We start from the raw sequence: 14401 nt of genomic DNA, 5'->3' as shown, positions 1-14401 counted from the left end.
CTTAATGGTGGTTAATATTCTCTTGGAGACCAGTATATACCATCTATGTTGGGCTTCAGTAAAGTGTTCTCCCCCATGCAGCTCTTTCTAGTATCTTTCCCTTTCCTAACTAAACTACCTGCCACACTACTTTTTATTTGATTTTCAAATTCAATTATTTTATTTATTTTACCACCTTTTCAATGTGGATTTTTTTAAATTGCTGTCTGTATGTTTAAGTCTTGTATCTTCAAGGTTCTAAGTTATTTGAGAGCAGAAATCGTTACTAATCGTAATACTAAGTAAAATGCCTCATTCATGGAATTTAGTCTGTTCATTAGCTCATTGTCATTAACTGTTGTAGGAATTGATGAGGATTTTCTTTTTCTATTTCATTAATTTAGTGCTTTGCAAACAGCTTTCCTTCTAGTAGTATGAAAAGGTGGTTGGTCTGGAACCAGTCAACATCTATACTTCTTAAAATTATTTTTTAAAGGTTTATCATATTATTCTTTCTGCCTAGTTTATGGTTGCTGAAATTAAGAAAACTAGAGCTAGGTGTGGTAGCTCATGCCTGTAATCCCAGCACTTTGGGAAGCCAAGGCAGGGGGTGTTGCTTGAGTTCCAAAGTTCAAGACCAGTCTGGGAAACATAGTGAGACTTCATCTCTACTCAAAATAAAAATTAGCCAAGCATGATGGTGTGCACCTGTGGTCCCAGCTACCCAGGAGGCTAAGGCAGGAGGATCACTTGAGCCCGAGAGATTGAAGCTACAGTGCTACAGTGAGCTATGAGTATGGCACTGCACTCCAGCCTGGGTGACAGAGTGAGAGACCCTGTCTCAAAAAAAAGAAAAGAAAAGAAAGGAAGGGAAGGGGAGGGGAGGAAGAAAAGAAAGGAAGAAAAAAGAAAAGAAAAGAGAAAAAAGGAAAGAAAGAAAAAAAGAGAAAGAAAGAAGAAAGGAGAGAGAGAGAGAGAGAAAGGAAGAAAGGAAAGAAAGGAAGGAAAGAAAGAAAGAGAAAGAAAAGAAAAGGAAGGAAGGAAGGAAGACAGGCCAGCAGGTTGGAATTGCTTTGGTGTCCTGTTAGGGGTAGGACTAAGATTTTCCTACAAAAGTATGTCAGTTAGGAGGCCCAGTAGGCTTAGAATATGGAATTTCCACACCTCAGCTAATAGCCACCAGATGGTCTCAGGTCTCCTTATGAGTGAAGCGCAATAACCACAAATGTGTCTTCCCCCAACTTCTAGTTCTGTTTTGCATTTTTATTTATATATTATCTTTAAAGGCTAATACAATTAACTTTCCTTAGATGGTTCTCCTTTATCTCCATAGTGTTGAAATTTTTTATTTTTGTTTTGCTTTTTCCTTTCACAGCTTCAAAGCTGATTTATTGGCTGAGCTCAGTGGCTCACACCTGTAATCCCAGCACTTTGGGAGGCTGAGAGGATCACTTGAGCCCAGGAGTTCAAGACCAGCCTGGGCAACATAATGAGACCGCCTGCCCCCATCTCAAAAAAAAAAAACGATTTGTGTTGAGCAACCCAAGCAAATAAATATGACCTTTGGCGTAACTGGTGATTTTCATTCTAAGGGTAATTACAATCTGTATTCAAGATCATAAATGTTCTTGCCGGAAACTAAACTAAGTAGAAAAAAAAGTTAAAGCCTTTTATTCTCCTTGACTTGTTGCTTTTTTTTTTCTTTTCTTTTTTTTTTTTTTTTTTTTTGCTATGGCTAATAAAAAGTCATAGAACAAAATAATTTTTTTAAAAAAAGACAGAGTCTCATGTCACCCACGCTGGTCTCGAACTCTTGGTCTCGAACTCCTCCCACCTTGGTCTCCCAAAGTGCTGGGATGACAGGTGTGAGCCACCATGCCCAGCCCAAAAAATAGCTTTATCTTTAGATTTTTCTTTTTTACACCCTAATTTCTTGTACTAATGTTAGTTACTCTTATATATGCAGCCACCTTGGGGCTTTTAAGACACCAGTATATTTTCAAAGCCTCAAATTAACATGGGGAAAGTTTTGCTTCAACGAGCTATACCAGAACATCATAATAATTATTAAGAGAAATAAGGCATTATGATGCATTTGTAAGCTATTGCTGGATTTGTGGGGCCTGTTGTCAAGAGCTTAATTATTCTAATCCACCTGGGGACCGGGTAGCTTTCTTAGAATATATATACATAACATTCGTAGTCATGACTCTCATTTCTGTCCCTTTCTAATATTAATATGGCATTTAATTATACTGTTAGATTTAAAGAAAATTCAAAACTTTCAGTAGCTTCACTCAGAAATGCTAATACATTTTTAGAACAACTAGATAACTTTTCCTAAAATTGTATTTACCTGTGTGAACTGTTGATTTATGGTAAAATTAAACTTTAGCCAAAACAAGACCTGTGAATGTCTGAATTCAGTTCGCAATCTAATAACCTGTTATAAGTTAAAATCTTTTGGGGAAGGGGAATATTCAGCTTCTGAAATATAATATTTATATACCTGTTCTAAGAAACCCTGTGACATATCAGAGCACAGGCTTTGGAGTCAGACTGGAAAACTGGAGTTAAAATACCATTCTTAATACTAGATATGTGAACCATCAAATAATCATGTGGCTTCAGGTAAATTCCTGAATTTCACAATTCCTGAACATCACAATGCCTCAGTTTCATCATCTGTAAGTAGGGAATGCACAAATTTTTTTTATCAGATTTAAGTTCTAGTCTTGGCTTTGTTCCTGTCCTTTTCCTTTAGTAAATCTTCTTATAGGTTTTGTAGGTTCTTATGCCTTAGTCTTTTCATCTATGAAATTCAAATAATATAATTTACTATAGGAATACATTGGAGATATTGCAGATTCAGTTCCAGACCACCATAATGTGAATATCACAATAAAGTGACTCAAACACATTTTTTGGTTTCCCAGTACTTATAAAAGTTATGTTTATTCTGTACTGTGTGTTAAGTGTAGAATAGCATTATGTCTAAAAAATATACATACCTGGCTGGGCACAGTGGCTCATGCCTGTAATCCCAGCACTTTGGGAGGCCAAGGTGGGGAGAATCACTTGAGGTCAGGAGTTCAAGACCAGCCTGGCCAGCATGGTGAAACCCTATCTCTACGAAAAATGCAAAAATTAGCCAGGTGTGGTGGCATACCACGCCTGTAATCCCAGCTACTTGGGAGGCTGAGGCAGGAGAATTGCTTGAACCCGGGAGGTAGAGGTTTCAGTGAGTCGAGATCACATCACTGCACTCCAACCTGGGAGACAGAGCAAGATTCCATCTCAAAAAAAAAAAAGAAAAAGAAAAAGAAAAAAAAGTACATATCTTAATTTAAAAATACTTTATTGCTTAAAAATTGTTAGAGATTATCTGAGCCTTTAGCAAGTTATAATCTTTTTACTGGTGGAGGGTCTTGCCTTGATGTTGATGGCTGCTAAATGCTCAGGGTGGTGATTGCTGAAGATTGTGGTAACTGTGGGAATTTCTTAAAATAAGACAACGATGAAGTTTGCCACATGGAATGACTCTTCCTTTCATGAACGATTTATCTGTATCATTCCATGCCATTTGATAGCATTTTATCCACAATAGAACTTCTTTCAAAATTGGAGTCAATCCTCCCAAACCCTATTGCTTTATTAACTAAGTTTTTGTGATATTCTAAATCCTTTGTTGTCATTTATTTTTCTTTTCTTTTTTGTTTTTTGAGACAGAATCTCACTCTGTCATCTAGGCTGGAGTGCAGGGACACCGTGTTGGCTCACTGCAACCTCCATCTCCTGGGTTCAAGCAATTCTCCTGCCTCAGCCTCCCAAGTAGCTGGGATTACAGGTGCCCACCACCAGGCTCGACTAATGTTTATATTTTTAGTAGAGATGAGGTTTCACCATGTTGGCCACACTGCTCTTGAACTCCTTACGTCAGGTGATCTGCCTGCCTTGGCCTCCCAAAGTGCTGGGATTACAGGCGTGAGCTACCGCGCCCAGCCAGTCATTTCAACAATGTTCATGGCATCTTCACCAGGTATAGATTCCATCTCAAGAAACCACTTTCTTTGCTCATCCATGAGATTGCAACAATTCAGCCCCATCTTCAGACTCTACTTCTAATTCTGGTTCTCTTGTTGTCTTCACCACATCTGTAGTTACTTCCTCTGCTGAAGTTTTGAACCCCTCAAAGTCATCCATGAATGTGGGAATTAACTTACAACCTCTGTTCATGTTGATATTTTGACCTCCTCCCATGAGTCATGAATATTTTTAATGGCATCTAGAATGGTGGATCCTTTCCAGCAGGTTTTCAGTTTATTTTACCTAGATCCATCAGAGAAATCACCATCTATGGCCAGCTATAGCATTACAAAATGTATTTATTAAATACTAAGACCTGAAAGTCGGCTGGGTGCAGTGGCTCACGCCTGTAATCCAGCACTTTGGGAGGCCAAAGTGGGCAGATCACGAGTTCAGGAGTTTGAGACCAGCCTGGCCAACATAGTGAAACCCCGTCTCTACTAAAAATACAAAAATTAGCCGGCCATGGTGGCACACGCCTCTAACCCCAGCTACTCAGAAGGCTGAGGCAGAAGAATCGCTTGAATCCGGGGGGCAGAGGTTGCAGTGAGCCGAGAGCATGCCACTGCACTCCAGCCTGGGAGATAGAGTGACACTCTATCTCAGAAAAAAAAAAAAAAAAAAAGATGTGAAAGTCAAATTGCTTTTTCATTTATGGGCTGCAGAATGGATGTTGTGTTAGCAGGTGTGGATACAGCATTAATCTCCTTGTACATCTCCATCAGAGCTCTTGGGTGACCAGGTGCATCGTCAATGGGCAGTAACATTTTGAATCTTTTTTCTGAGCAGTAGGTCTCAACAGGGGGCTTCAGATACTCAGTAAACCATGCCGTAAACAGATGTGCTGTCATCCAGGCTTTGTTGTTGCATTTATAGAGTGCAGGAAGAGTAGATTTAGCATAATTCTTAAGGGCTCTAATATTTTCAGAATTATAAAGGAGCATTGGCTTCAACTTAAAGTCACCAGTTGCATTAGTCCCTAATGAGAGTCAGCTGGTGCTTTGAAGCCAGGCATTCACTTCTTTCTAGCTATCAAAGTCCTAGATGTCATGTTCCAATAGAAGACTGCTTTGTCTACATTGAAAATCTGTTTAGTGTAACTGCTTTCATCAATGAACTTAGCTAGAGCTTCTGAATAACTTGCTGTAGCTTCTACATCAGCACTTGCTGCTTTACCTTGTACCTGATAAACCAGCCTCTGCTAGCTTCCAACTTTTCTTCTGCAGCTTCGTCACCTCTCTCAGCCTTCGTAAAATTGAAGAGAGTTAGGGGTTTGCTGTGGATTATTAGGCTTTGGCTTAAGGGAATATTGTGGCTGGTTTGACCTTAAGACCGCCAAAATTTTCTCCATATCAGCAATAAGGCTGTTTCACTTTCTTTTCATTCATGCGTTCACTAGAGTAGCAATTTTAACTTCCATCAAGAACTTCTCCATTGCTATCACAACTCGGCTGTTAGGCACAAGAGGCCTAGCTTTTAGCCTATTTTGGCTTTAGACATGCCCTCCCTCACTGAGCTTAATCATTTCTAGCTTTTGTTTTAAAGTGAGAGACATGTGGCTCTTCCTTTCACTTGAATACTTACCAGTCATTGTAGAGCTATTAATTGTCCTAATGTCCATATTGTTCTGTCTCAGAAAATAGCAAGGCCCAAGGAGAAGGTGAGAAACAGGGAATTGGGGAACAGCTGGTCATTGGAGCAGTCAGAACGTACGCAACATTTATCAGTAAAGTTTGTCATCTTGCATGAGTAGAGTTAATAGTACCCCAAAACAATTACAATAGCAACATTGAAGATCACTGATCACAGATCACCATAACAGATATAATTATGAGAAAATACTAGAAATACTGTGAGAATTCAGTAACATAAAGCATGTCCATATATATATTGCTTACTCAGTTTCTTTGGGATTTTTTTCTAGAAATACAATCTTATTTGAAGTATTATGAGCACTTGTATCAGAGATCATTTCAATTTTGTTACTAAAAAATAAAATGGACTTGCAAAATTTCCTTCCTGTTTTGCATTATTGTGAGTAGCTACCAGAGAATTCTACTTGTTTATATTACTAGAAGGGTCCTAACAACCAAAGATATTAGGCAGTTCTCCTTTGAGTTACATCTATCACTGGATGTTTAACCATTTGACTGTATAATTTAAATCTTGGTCTATTAAGCAGTAAACAGATGGAACATTACTAACAGCAGTAATTAAATTATAAATCTGTTTTAAAGTTGGCCAATATACAGCATCACAATCCATATTCTGTTATGTCAGTTATGTTCATTTTGATTTGGATTACAATTTCTAAATACCCAAATATTGGAAAGAAAACAAAGTTGTCTGGTTCAAATGTCTGTTTTTTGTTTTTTTTAATCATATAGGCCAAGTTCTTGCTTGCTTGCTTGCTTGCTTGCTTGCTTCCTTCCTTTCAAGAAAGGAAGGAAAGGAAGAAGCAACGGAGAGGAAAGAATATTTAACAATGTTCATTTATTCAACAAACCTTTAATGAATGTCTACTGTGAGCTAGGCACACTTTTTTTCCCCCTCCGAGACAGAGTCTCATTCTGTCGCCCAGGCTGGAGTGCAATGGCAATCTCAGCTCACTGCAACCTCTGCCTCTCGAGTTCAAACAATTCTCCTGCCTCAGCCTCCCAAGTAGCTGGGAAAACAGGTGAGTGCCACCACGCCCAGCTAATTTTTTTGTATTTTTAGTAGAGATGGGGTTTCACCATGTTGACTAGGCTGGTCTCAAACTCCTGACCTTGTCAAGTGATCCTCCCACCTTAGCCTCCCAAAGTGCTAGGATTACAGGCATGAGCCAAGCTAGGCACATTTCTAAATATTAGGGATAAAACAGTGACCAGGAGAAGCAAAACCCCAGCCCTCATGGAACTTACATTCTAGTGGATTGGGGATGAATAATTTAAATGTGTAATACGTCAAATGGTGATAAATGCTATAAAGAAAAATAAAACTGAGTAAGGACCTGGAGAATGATGGGGTAAGAACTGGTATTTTAGATAAGGTGGCCAGGGAAGCCCTTTCTAATACACTGGCATTTAAGCAGTGACCTGAATGAAGTGAGAGAGCCATCCAAATGGATATCTGGGGAAATAGAGTGCTAGGCATGGGGAATGACAAGTGCAAATACCCTGACTTGGGAGCATGCTTAACTGTCAATCTTCAATTCATTCTACCTGGAAACTTTTCTTAACACCTTAAAAGGTTAAGGTGTTTTATAGCATAGTCTACATAACTTTTTTTTACAGTTCTTAAATCTTAGCATTATTATTTTTTATGCCTGCTAATCCGTCCTTTAGAGACACGGATAATGCCTTACCTGCCACATAGTAGCTGCTGAACAAATATTGATCAAACCAGTCAGTGAGTTTGATTATTTGTTGAGCAATTACTATTTTGTCTACTTAGTATCAATAAATTATTTTTTTAAATCAGAGTAAGCATTCTTCTCAGTCAAGGAATTATAGGAAACATAAATAGATACGTAAGTAAGTAAGAGAAATAATAAGCAGGGAAACCTTGGCCTGCATTATTCAGAGGAAAAAAAGCCAATAACAATGTAAGTGAATATTTTTTAAAAACCCATTGAAAGGTTGTTCTTTACTGAAATATAACCTTCATATTTTGAAAGCTCATGATGAGATCCATAGTTCCTGATACTCAGTGAATTACTCTAATAGTTACTTGAAGTAACTAGGAAAATAAATCTGAAAAGGAAAGTATCACAGAAAAGGTCTTTGAATTGCAAATGGCTTTAGAATAGAACAATTTGCTTTCCAGAAAAAACCCTAAAAGTTACATTTTACTTTCCCTAATTTTTAACTATTTCTACAAAGAAGTTTTTCCACAGTTTCTTTATGATGCTTACTGCATGATATTTTCTGTTTTAGATCCTCAGCATTATAAGACCTGATTTTTACTGGATTCTATTTCTAATGAAATAAATCTTTAGGGTCAGCAGTAGGTGAGGTTTCAAGATTTTTTTTATTTATGAGTTTTTCATTTGTTTATTTTACCTAAAACATCAATCTATTTTGTAGATGTGGCAAAAGCTTCAAAATAAGTAGGAGCATTTCACCACTCAAAGTTACCAGCATTTATACCTAGCAGAATGTCAGTGCAATCTACTTCTTGAAATCTGAGTATCTGTGTCAGTTTTCTATAATTTGGCAACATGATAATGAAATTACTGAGTTTCTCTTTAGATGAGCCTATTTTTTAGTTAATGCTATACGTCAACACTCAGAGATTTCCTTCTCTTCATCTTCCTTTCTCCCTTATTATCCCCACCCCCCTGAAAAAAGCCCGTGCCCATTCGAAAGCTAAAGTTTTCTACAGATTTTTTAACTGACTTACATTTTTTTCTTTCAGTATTTTAACAAAATTGACCTTGCCCTTCTTAGTTTTTCATTATTTTTTTAAGAGATAGGATCTCGCTGTGTTGCCCAGGCTGGAATACAGTGGCTGTTCACAGGCGCAATTCCACGACTGATCATCAGATCCATTTCCTGCCTGGGCTGGTTCATCCCTCCTTAGGCAGCTTGGTGGTCCTCTACTCCCAGGAGGTCATCAGACTGATGCCAGACTTAATGTGGACACCCGACTTAATATAGCACCCAATAGCCCAGAACTCCTGGGCTCAAGTGATCCTCCTACCCCAGTCCCAAGTAGCTGGGACTGCAAGCACGTGCCATTTTTTATAGTTAAAAAAAAAACAAACAGTAAGGGTGATCATGGAAAATTAGAAAATAAAGACCTATATATGCATTGTTTACTTAAAATAAGATCATACTAAATGTGCTGTTTTGTAACCTGTTCTTTTCAGTTAACAATCTTCATTTCAGTATCTTTCCATTTTATCAAGTCCATTGTTGAATTTCCCAGTGTAGAACCAAGTTTCACATCTGGTTGTTATGTCCCTAAGTCTCTTTAAAAAAAAAAAACCTTTTTTCTTTTCATATCACTAATTGAATTGAGGAGACAGGACCAGCTGTCCTGCAGGATGTCTCACCTTCCAGATGTGTCTGGTTGCTTCCTCCTCTAACTTGTTCCTCTATCCCTTGTATTTCCTGTTAACCAGAGATTAAATTTTATGTCCTGAGAGATCCAAGTGAAACATTTTGGGCTGGAATATGTGGTAAGTGATATATTTCTTATTATGACTTATCAGGAGAAAGCTTCTGGATGGGTCACAATTAAGGAGACCGAAGTTGACCACTGAATTAGGGTATGACTATCTGATCCTTTCACTGTCAAGTTTAATCTTTTTCTTCTTTCAACTAGAAAATAATGTATTTGGTATTACTTTGCACAGTGTGAATCTCTAGGTCCTGGCAAACATATACCTGCATTTAACACTTGCCTGAATCTGTAATTTCATGAGGGATTACATAATGCTAATTTTCTGATTTTTTTAAAAAAAATTTACTTCTTATTGGATAGCCTTTTGGACAATAGAGTATTTTATTTACTAGGGTTATTGATTTGTTCTGAAATATGGTTGCTCCTGCAAAGACAAGTAAATAATTTTTTTCACTCAGTTGCCAATATTTATCAGCTCAGAGAGTTTTTTGCTGGCTTTCTCCGTTTAAATATTATTGCAGATTCATGGATTTTTATTGCGTCATTGTGTTTCAGTCTACTTCAATCATAATTCTTACACATTTGACTAATAGGGAAGAGGACCTTTTAGACTGATTCCTGTGTCTTTTTTCCATGACGTTACATATTTATGGAAATGTTTAAACACAAAAGTATATAGGGAGTGGTATACTGAACTTCCAATGTATCTATCACTCTCAGTTTTAGCAATTAGCAATAATTTTCTAATTTTGTTTTATCTTTCTCCTGCTGCTTTTTTGACACCCTTGATTTTTATCTCATTGGTAGTTGAAAGTTTGTTTTCTGGTGCGGCAAGGTGTCCCATCCCTAGACCTGGAATTACTCATTTCTTTAAGAAGCCCTGATTGTCTTTAGTAACAAATGGCATCAAACAATAAAACCTGGACATAAAGATTATTGGAAGTTTTTAAATTTGATTTTTCTTTACTTTCCCATCATGTGCTTTATCATATTGGTAGCTGTGTTAGTCTGTTCTTGTATTACTATAAAGGAATACCTGAGATTGGGTAATTTATTTAAAAAAAAAAAGAGGTTTAATTGGCTCACAATTCTGCAGGCTATACAAACATGGTGCCAGCATCCACTCAGCTTCTGGGGAGGCCTCAGGGAGCTTTTACTCATGGCAGAAGGCAAAGCAGGAGCAAGCAGGCCACATGGCCAGGGCAGGAGCCAAGGGAGTGTGGCAAGGTGCCACATACTTTTAAGCAAGAAGATCTCACACAAACTCATTCATCACCAAGGGGATGGCACTAAGCCATTCAAGAGGGATGCACCCCCATGATCCAAACACCTCCCCCTAGATCCCACCTCCAAGACTGGAGATTACATTTCAACATGAGATTTGGGTGGGGACAAATACCCAAACTATATCAGTAGCCTTGTTCCATAGGCAGGGTTACAGGCATTTGAGTAGTAGAGGAAAGGCACTTCTCAAAGATAGGATAAAAAGCTTTATATTTCTATATTAATTGGTCAAAATGTAAGGCATAGATGACAGAGTAGTCAGCTGTTGACATATAAGTGTTAATAAAGGATTTAAAAAGCAAAACAAAACGCCATTTAGTGTTATCAGTTTGCCTCCACTACAATATACGGAAATTCTCAATTTATATGACTTCTAAAGTTTTGCTTGTTACACACTTTGGTTTCTCATAGTAATAATGCAGATGATGAAATGAATTATTCTCAGTTAATAGGGTTAAAAATGTATTATTGGTTTCCAGTTCTTAAAATCTGTATTCACCTCCTTTCCCTTCTGATGCCCCACCAAAATAAAATGTCTAAAAATTAGAAATGAAGAAGCCAGTAACAGTAAATTGGAGGACTACCCAAGGATGATAGTTGAACAGATTTCCAGATCTCTAATTGAGTACCAGTAGGCCCAACTATACCTTCTTCTCCCCTCCTCATACCTCTTTCACCCCTGCACTTGAATACAGATAGCTGGCAAGAATCCCAGGCAAACACGAGGCAGATTTTCTTTAGAGAGCATGAGAAAGATGAAGGCTTCTAAAGTGTGTGCTGTGTTCGTGTAGCAAAAGAGAAAACACCATCTTCTTTCTGGCATTTGAAAGGTCTGCTGGCTCCCCACCCACTCACCCTGTGGGAACACTGCCAGTCAGCTTATGTCCAGCCCACACAGAGCTCCCTCTTTTTATCCCCTCCAGGGGAACAATCTAGCCAAAATCAGACTATCTTCAAAATAACACAGGAAATCTATGTTGGCTAATGAGTCATTCTCTCTTAAATGTGAATGAGTAACCGAAGATCACCAGGCATGGTGGGAAAAACTAATGGCATGAAAGACTAAATAACCAGGAAAATGGCCAGTGGAAAAAGTAAAACTAGTAAGAAAGAACTTTATTTTTAAAAAAGAAGAATAAATCATCTAATATATTCAGAGATCTAAGGAGATACTATATCCATTAAACAAGAATAGGAGGACACAAGTTTTTACATTGAAAGGGCACACCAAGCGCTGAAATAGAGAATCAAATATGGTACTGTGAGAATTCCAGGATAAACAAAGATCCACAAAGAAATCACATGCATAGTAACAAGAGACTAAATCAAACTGCTTATGAATAACTCTTAATGATTTAAGACAGTAAAGTATTGCCTACAACATGTAGAGAGAAAGTAATATGCAACCATGGATTCTACAACTTGCCACACTATTAATCAAGGGTGAGAGCAGAATACACTTGTTTTCAGACACTGAAGGGTGCAAAGTTTGCCTTCCATTGGAAGTAAAAGAAATGAATGAATTACATATTCACCATCAACTTCTTGAGAAATGGAAATTTAGCATTTGATTTGTTTTTAATACATCATTGCTGCTAAAAGGGTTGAGGGGAAAATGAGAAGGGGGGATTCAAAACAATAAAATTAGTTGTTGATTCACACCATACAATAAATTACAGAGCTACTGTGGCAAACGGCAGTAAACTACTCCCTTTACTCTCAGCAGGCTGAAATGTATCATACATTATACTATAACTATCCATAATTTCCCATATTTCCCATTCATCCCAGTAAAAAGTAACCCAGGACTACTTGCATTGCAATCACAACAGGCTCATACACCATATGGCCAGAAGAAGCAACAGCGTCACATTTTCCTTCCATCAGGACTGGAATGACATGATCTGTCTTAAATTTAAGAGCATCATTCTGACTGCTGTGTTGAGAACAGACTTAAGGGTGGAGTAGTAGGGTAAGGGTAGAAGGAGAGACCAGTTTGAATATCACTGCTGTGTTCCAGGTGAAAGACGGCAGTGGTTCTGACATGGTAGTAACAATGTAGTTGGTGAAAAGACGTCAGATTCTGGGTATAATTCGAAGGTAGAGCCAAGAGAATTTCCTGACTTATGGTATATTGAGTGAATAAGAAAGGGTCAAGATTTTTAGTCTGAGCAGTAGGAAGGGAGGAACAGATTGAGGAAAAGATTGGAAGTTAAGTTTTGGATGTTATTTCAGAAATTTATTTGACCTCCAAATAAAGATACATGTATTTGCATATATGTATCTGCATCTCTGAAGAAGGGCATGGCCTGGTAAGATAATTTGGGGATAGTCAGCCTTGTATTTAAAGGCATGAGGTTGGGTGAGATCAAAGTGAATAGAGATAAAGAAGGCAAAAGACTGGGACCCTAAGGTACTCTAACATTTAACAATTAGGGAGATGAAAAGGAAGACTCAAAGAAGAGAAGAACAACCAGTGGGATTTTAGGAGAATCAGAAGAGAATGGTACCCTAGAAACCATGGGAAGAAAATGTTTCAAGAAGGAAAGAGCCATTGACTATTTTATGCTGTTAGGAGGTCAGGTAGGATGAGCACTAAAAATTCGTTGTTGGATTTAGCAACATGGATGTTGGTGTTTACCTTGAAAAGGTCTACTATGTTTTTTCAGACAGCTACTAAAGTGTTAGGACATAAATACTTGTATATAAGTAGTTATTTGGCCCTAACTATTTAATAAATGAAACTACATGTTGAGCATCCCAGTTCAGAAATCCAAAATACAAAATCAAAAACTTTTTGAGCATCAATGTGATGTTCTAAAGAAATACTCAGTGAAGCGTTTCAGATTTTAGATCTGGGGTACTGAACTGTTAAGTGTAATACAGATATTCCCAAATCTGAGAAAAATCCAAAATCCAAAACCCTCTGGTCCCAAGCATTTTGGGTACAGTACAGGATACTCAAACTGATTTAGGTATTTCTTTTGGCCTAGGGGGCATTGTGAAAAATTACTGAGATATCAAGGGAGCCACAAACTAAGAAAGTTTGAACATCTCTGCTTTAGAAGCTTATGCTATTCTAAGGATTTAGAAGCATAGCTATTCTAAGGATTTCACCAAAAGGAGGAAACACCTCTTACCTTTTTTTTTGTGCTGAAAAGTTTCAGTTTGCAATTTTAAATCTGATCCAAAATGGTCCTAATACAGTTGTTTCAACATTTAAAAAAAAAAAAAAAAAGCAAAGACAACTTTATCCTTTGAAATGCTGGTAGTACATCTTTGCATGATTTTTTTTCTTCTTGCCTCCATAGGTATGGTCTGAATATGCGTTGCTTGGCAGCTCGGGTCAACTATAAGACTTTGATTATTATCTGCGCACTCTTCACTTTGGTCACAGTACTTTTGTGGAATAAGTGTTCCAGTGACAAAGCAATCCAGTTTCCACGGCGTTTGAGTAGTGGCTTCAGAGTGGATGGATTAGAAAAAAGAGCAGCAGCATCTGAGAGTAACAACTATATGAACCACGTGGCCAAACAACAGTCTGAGGAAGCATTCCCTCAGGAACAGCAGAAAGCTCCCCCTGTTGTTGGGGGCTTCAATAGCAATGTGGGAAGTAAGGTGTTAGGGCTCAAATATGAAGAAATTGACTGTCTCATAAATGATGAACACACAATTAAAGGGAGACGAGAGGGGAACGAAGTCTTTCTTCCATTCACTTGGGTTGAGAAATATTTTGATGTTTACGGAAAGGTGGTTCAGTATGATGGCTATGATCGGTTTGAATTCTCTCATAGCTATTCCAAAGTCTATGCACAGAGAGCCCCCTATCACCCCGATGGTGTGTTTATGTCTTTTGAAGGCTACAATGTGGAAGTCCGAGACAGAGTCAAGTGCATAAGTGGGGTTGAAGGTTGGTATCTGTCTGCTTCACTTGAATTTTTCA

General features: G+C 37.9%; 1 protein-coding gene across 2 annotated transcripts in view; it reads left to right on the top strand.

Annotated features, from left to right (window-relative positions):
- The window catches only part of LOC105487892 (glucuronic acid epimerase), a 121442-nt gene that overhangs the window by 91598 nt on the left and 15443 nt on the right, over positions 1-14401 (top strand). For both annotated transcript variants that reach the window (XM_011751523.3, XM_071101138.1), the window contains exon 3: positions 13770-14368. In XM_011751523.3, coding sequence (XP_011749825.2) covers positions 13783-14368 — 586 coding nt within the window. In that variant the 5' untranslated portion in view covers positions 13770-13782. The remainder of the gene's footprint in view (positions 1-13769; positions 14369-14401) is intronic.

Source organism: Macaca nemestrina, chromosome 7 (genome assembly GCF_043159975.1).
Source record: "Macaca nemestrina isolate mMacNem1 chromosome 7, mMacNem.hap1, whole genome shotgun sequence".
Classification (NCBI taxonomy): Eukaryota; Metazoa; Chordata; class Mammalia; order Primates; family Cercopithecidae; genus Macaca; species Macaca nemestrina.
This window is presented reverse-complemented; position numbering and strand designations above follow the sequence as displayed.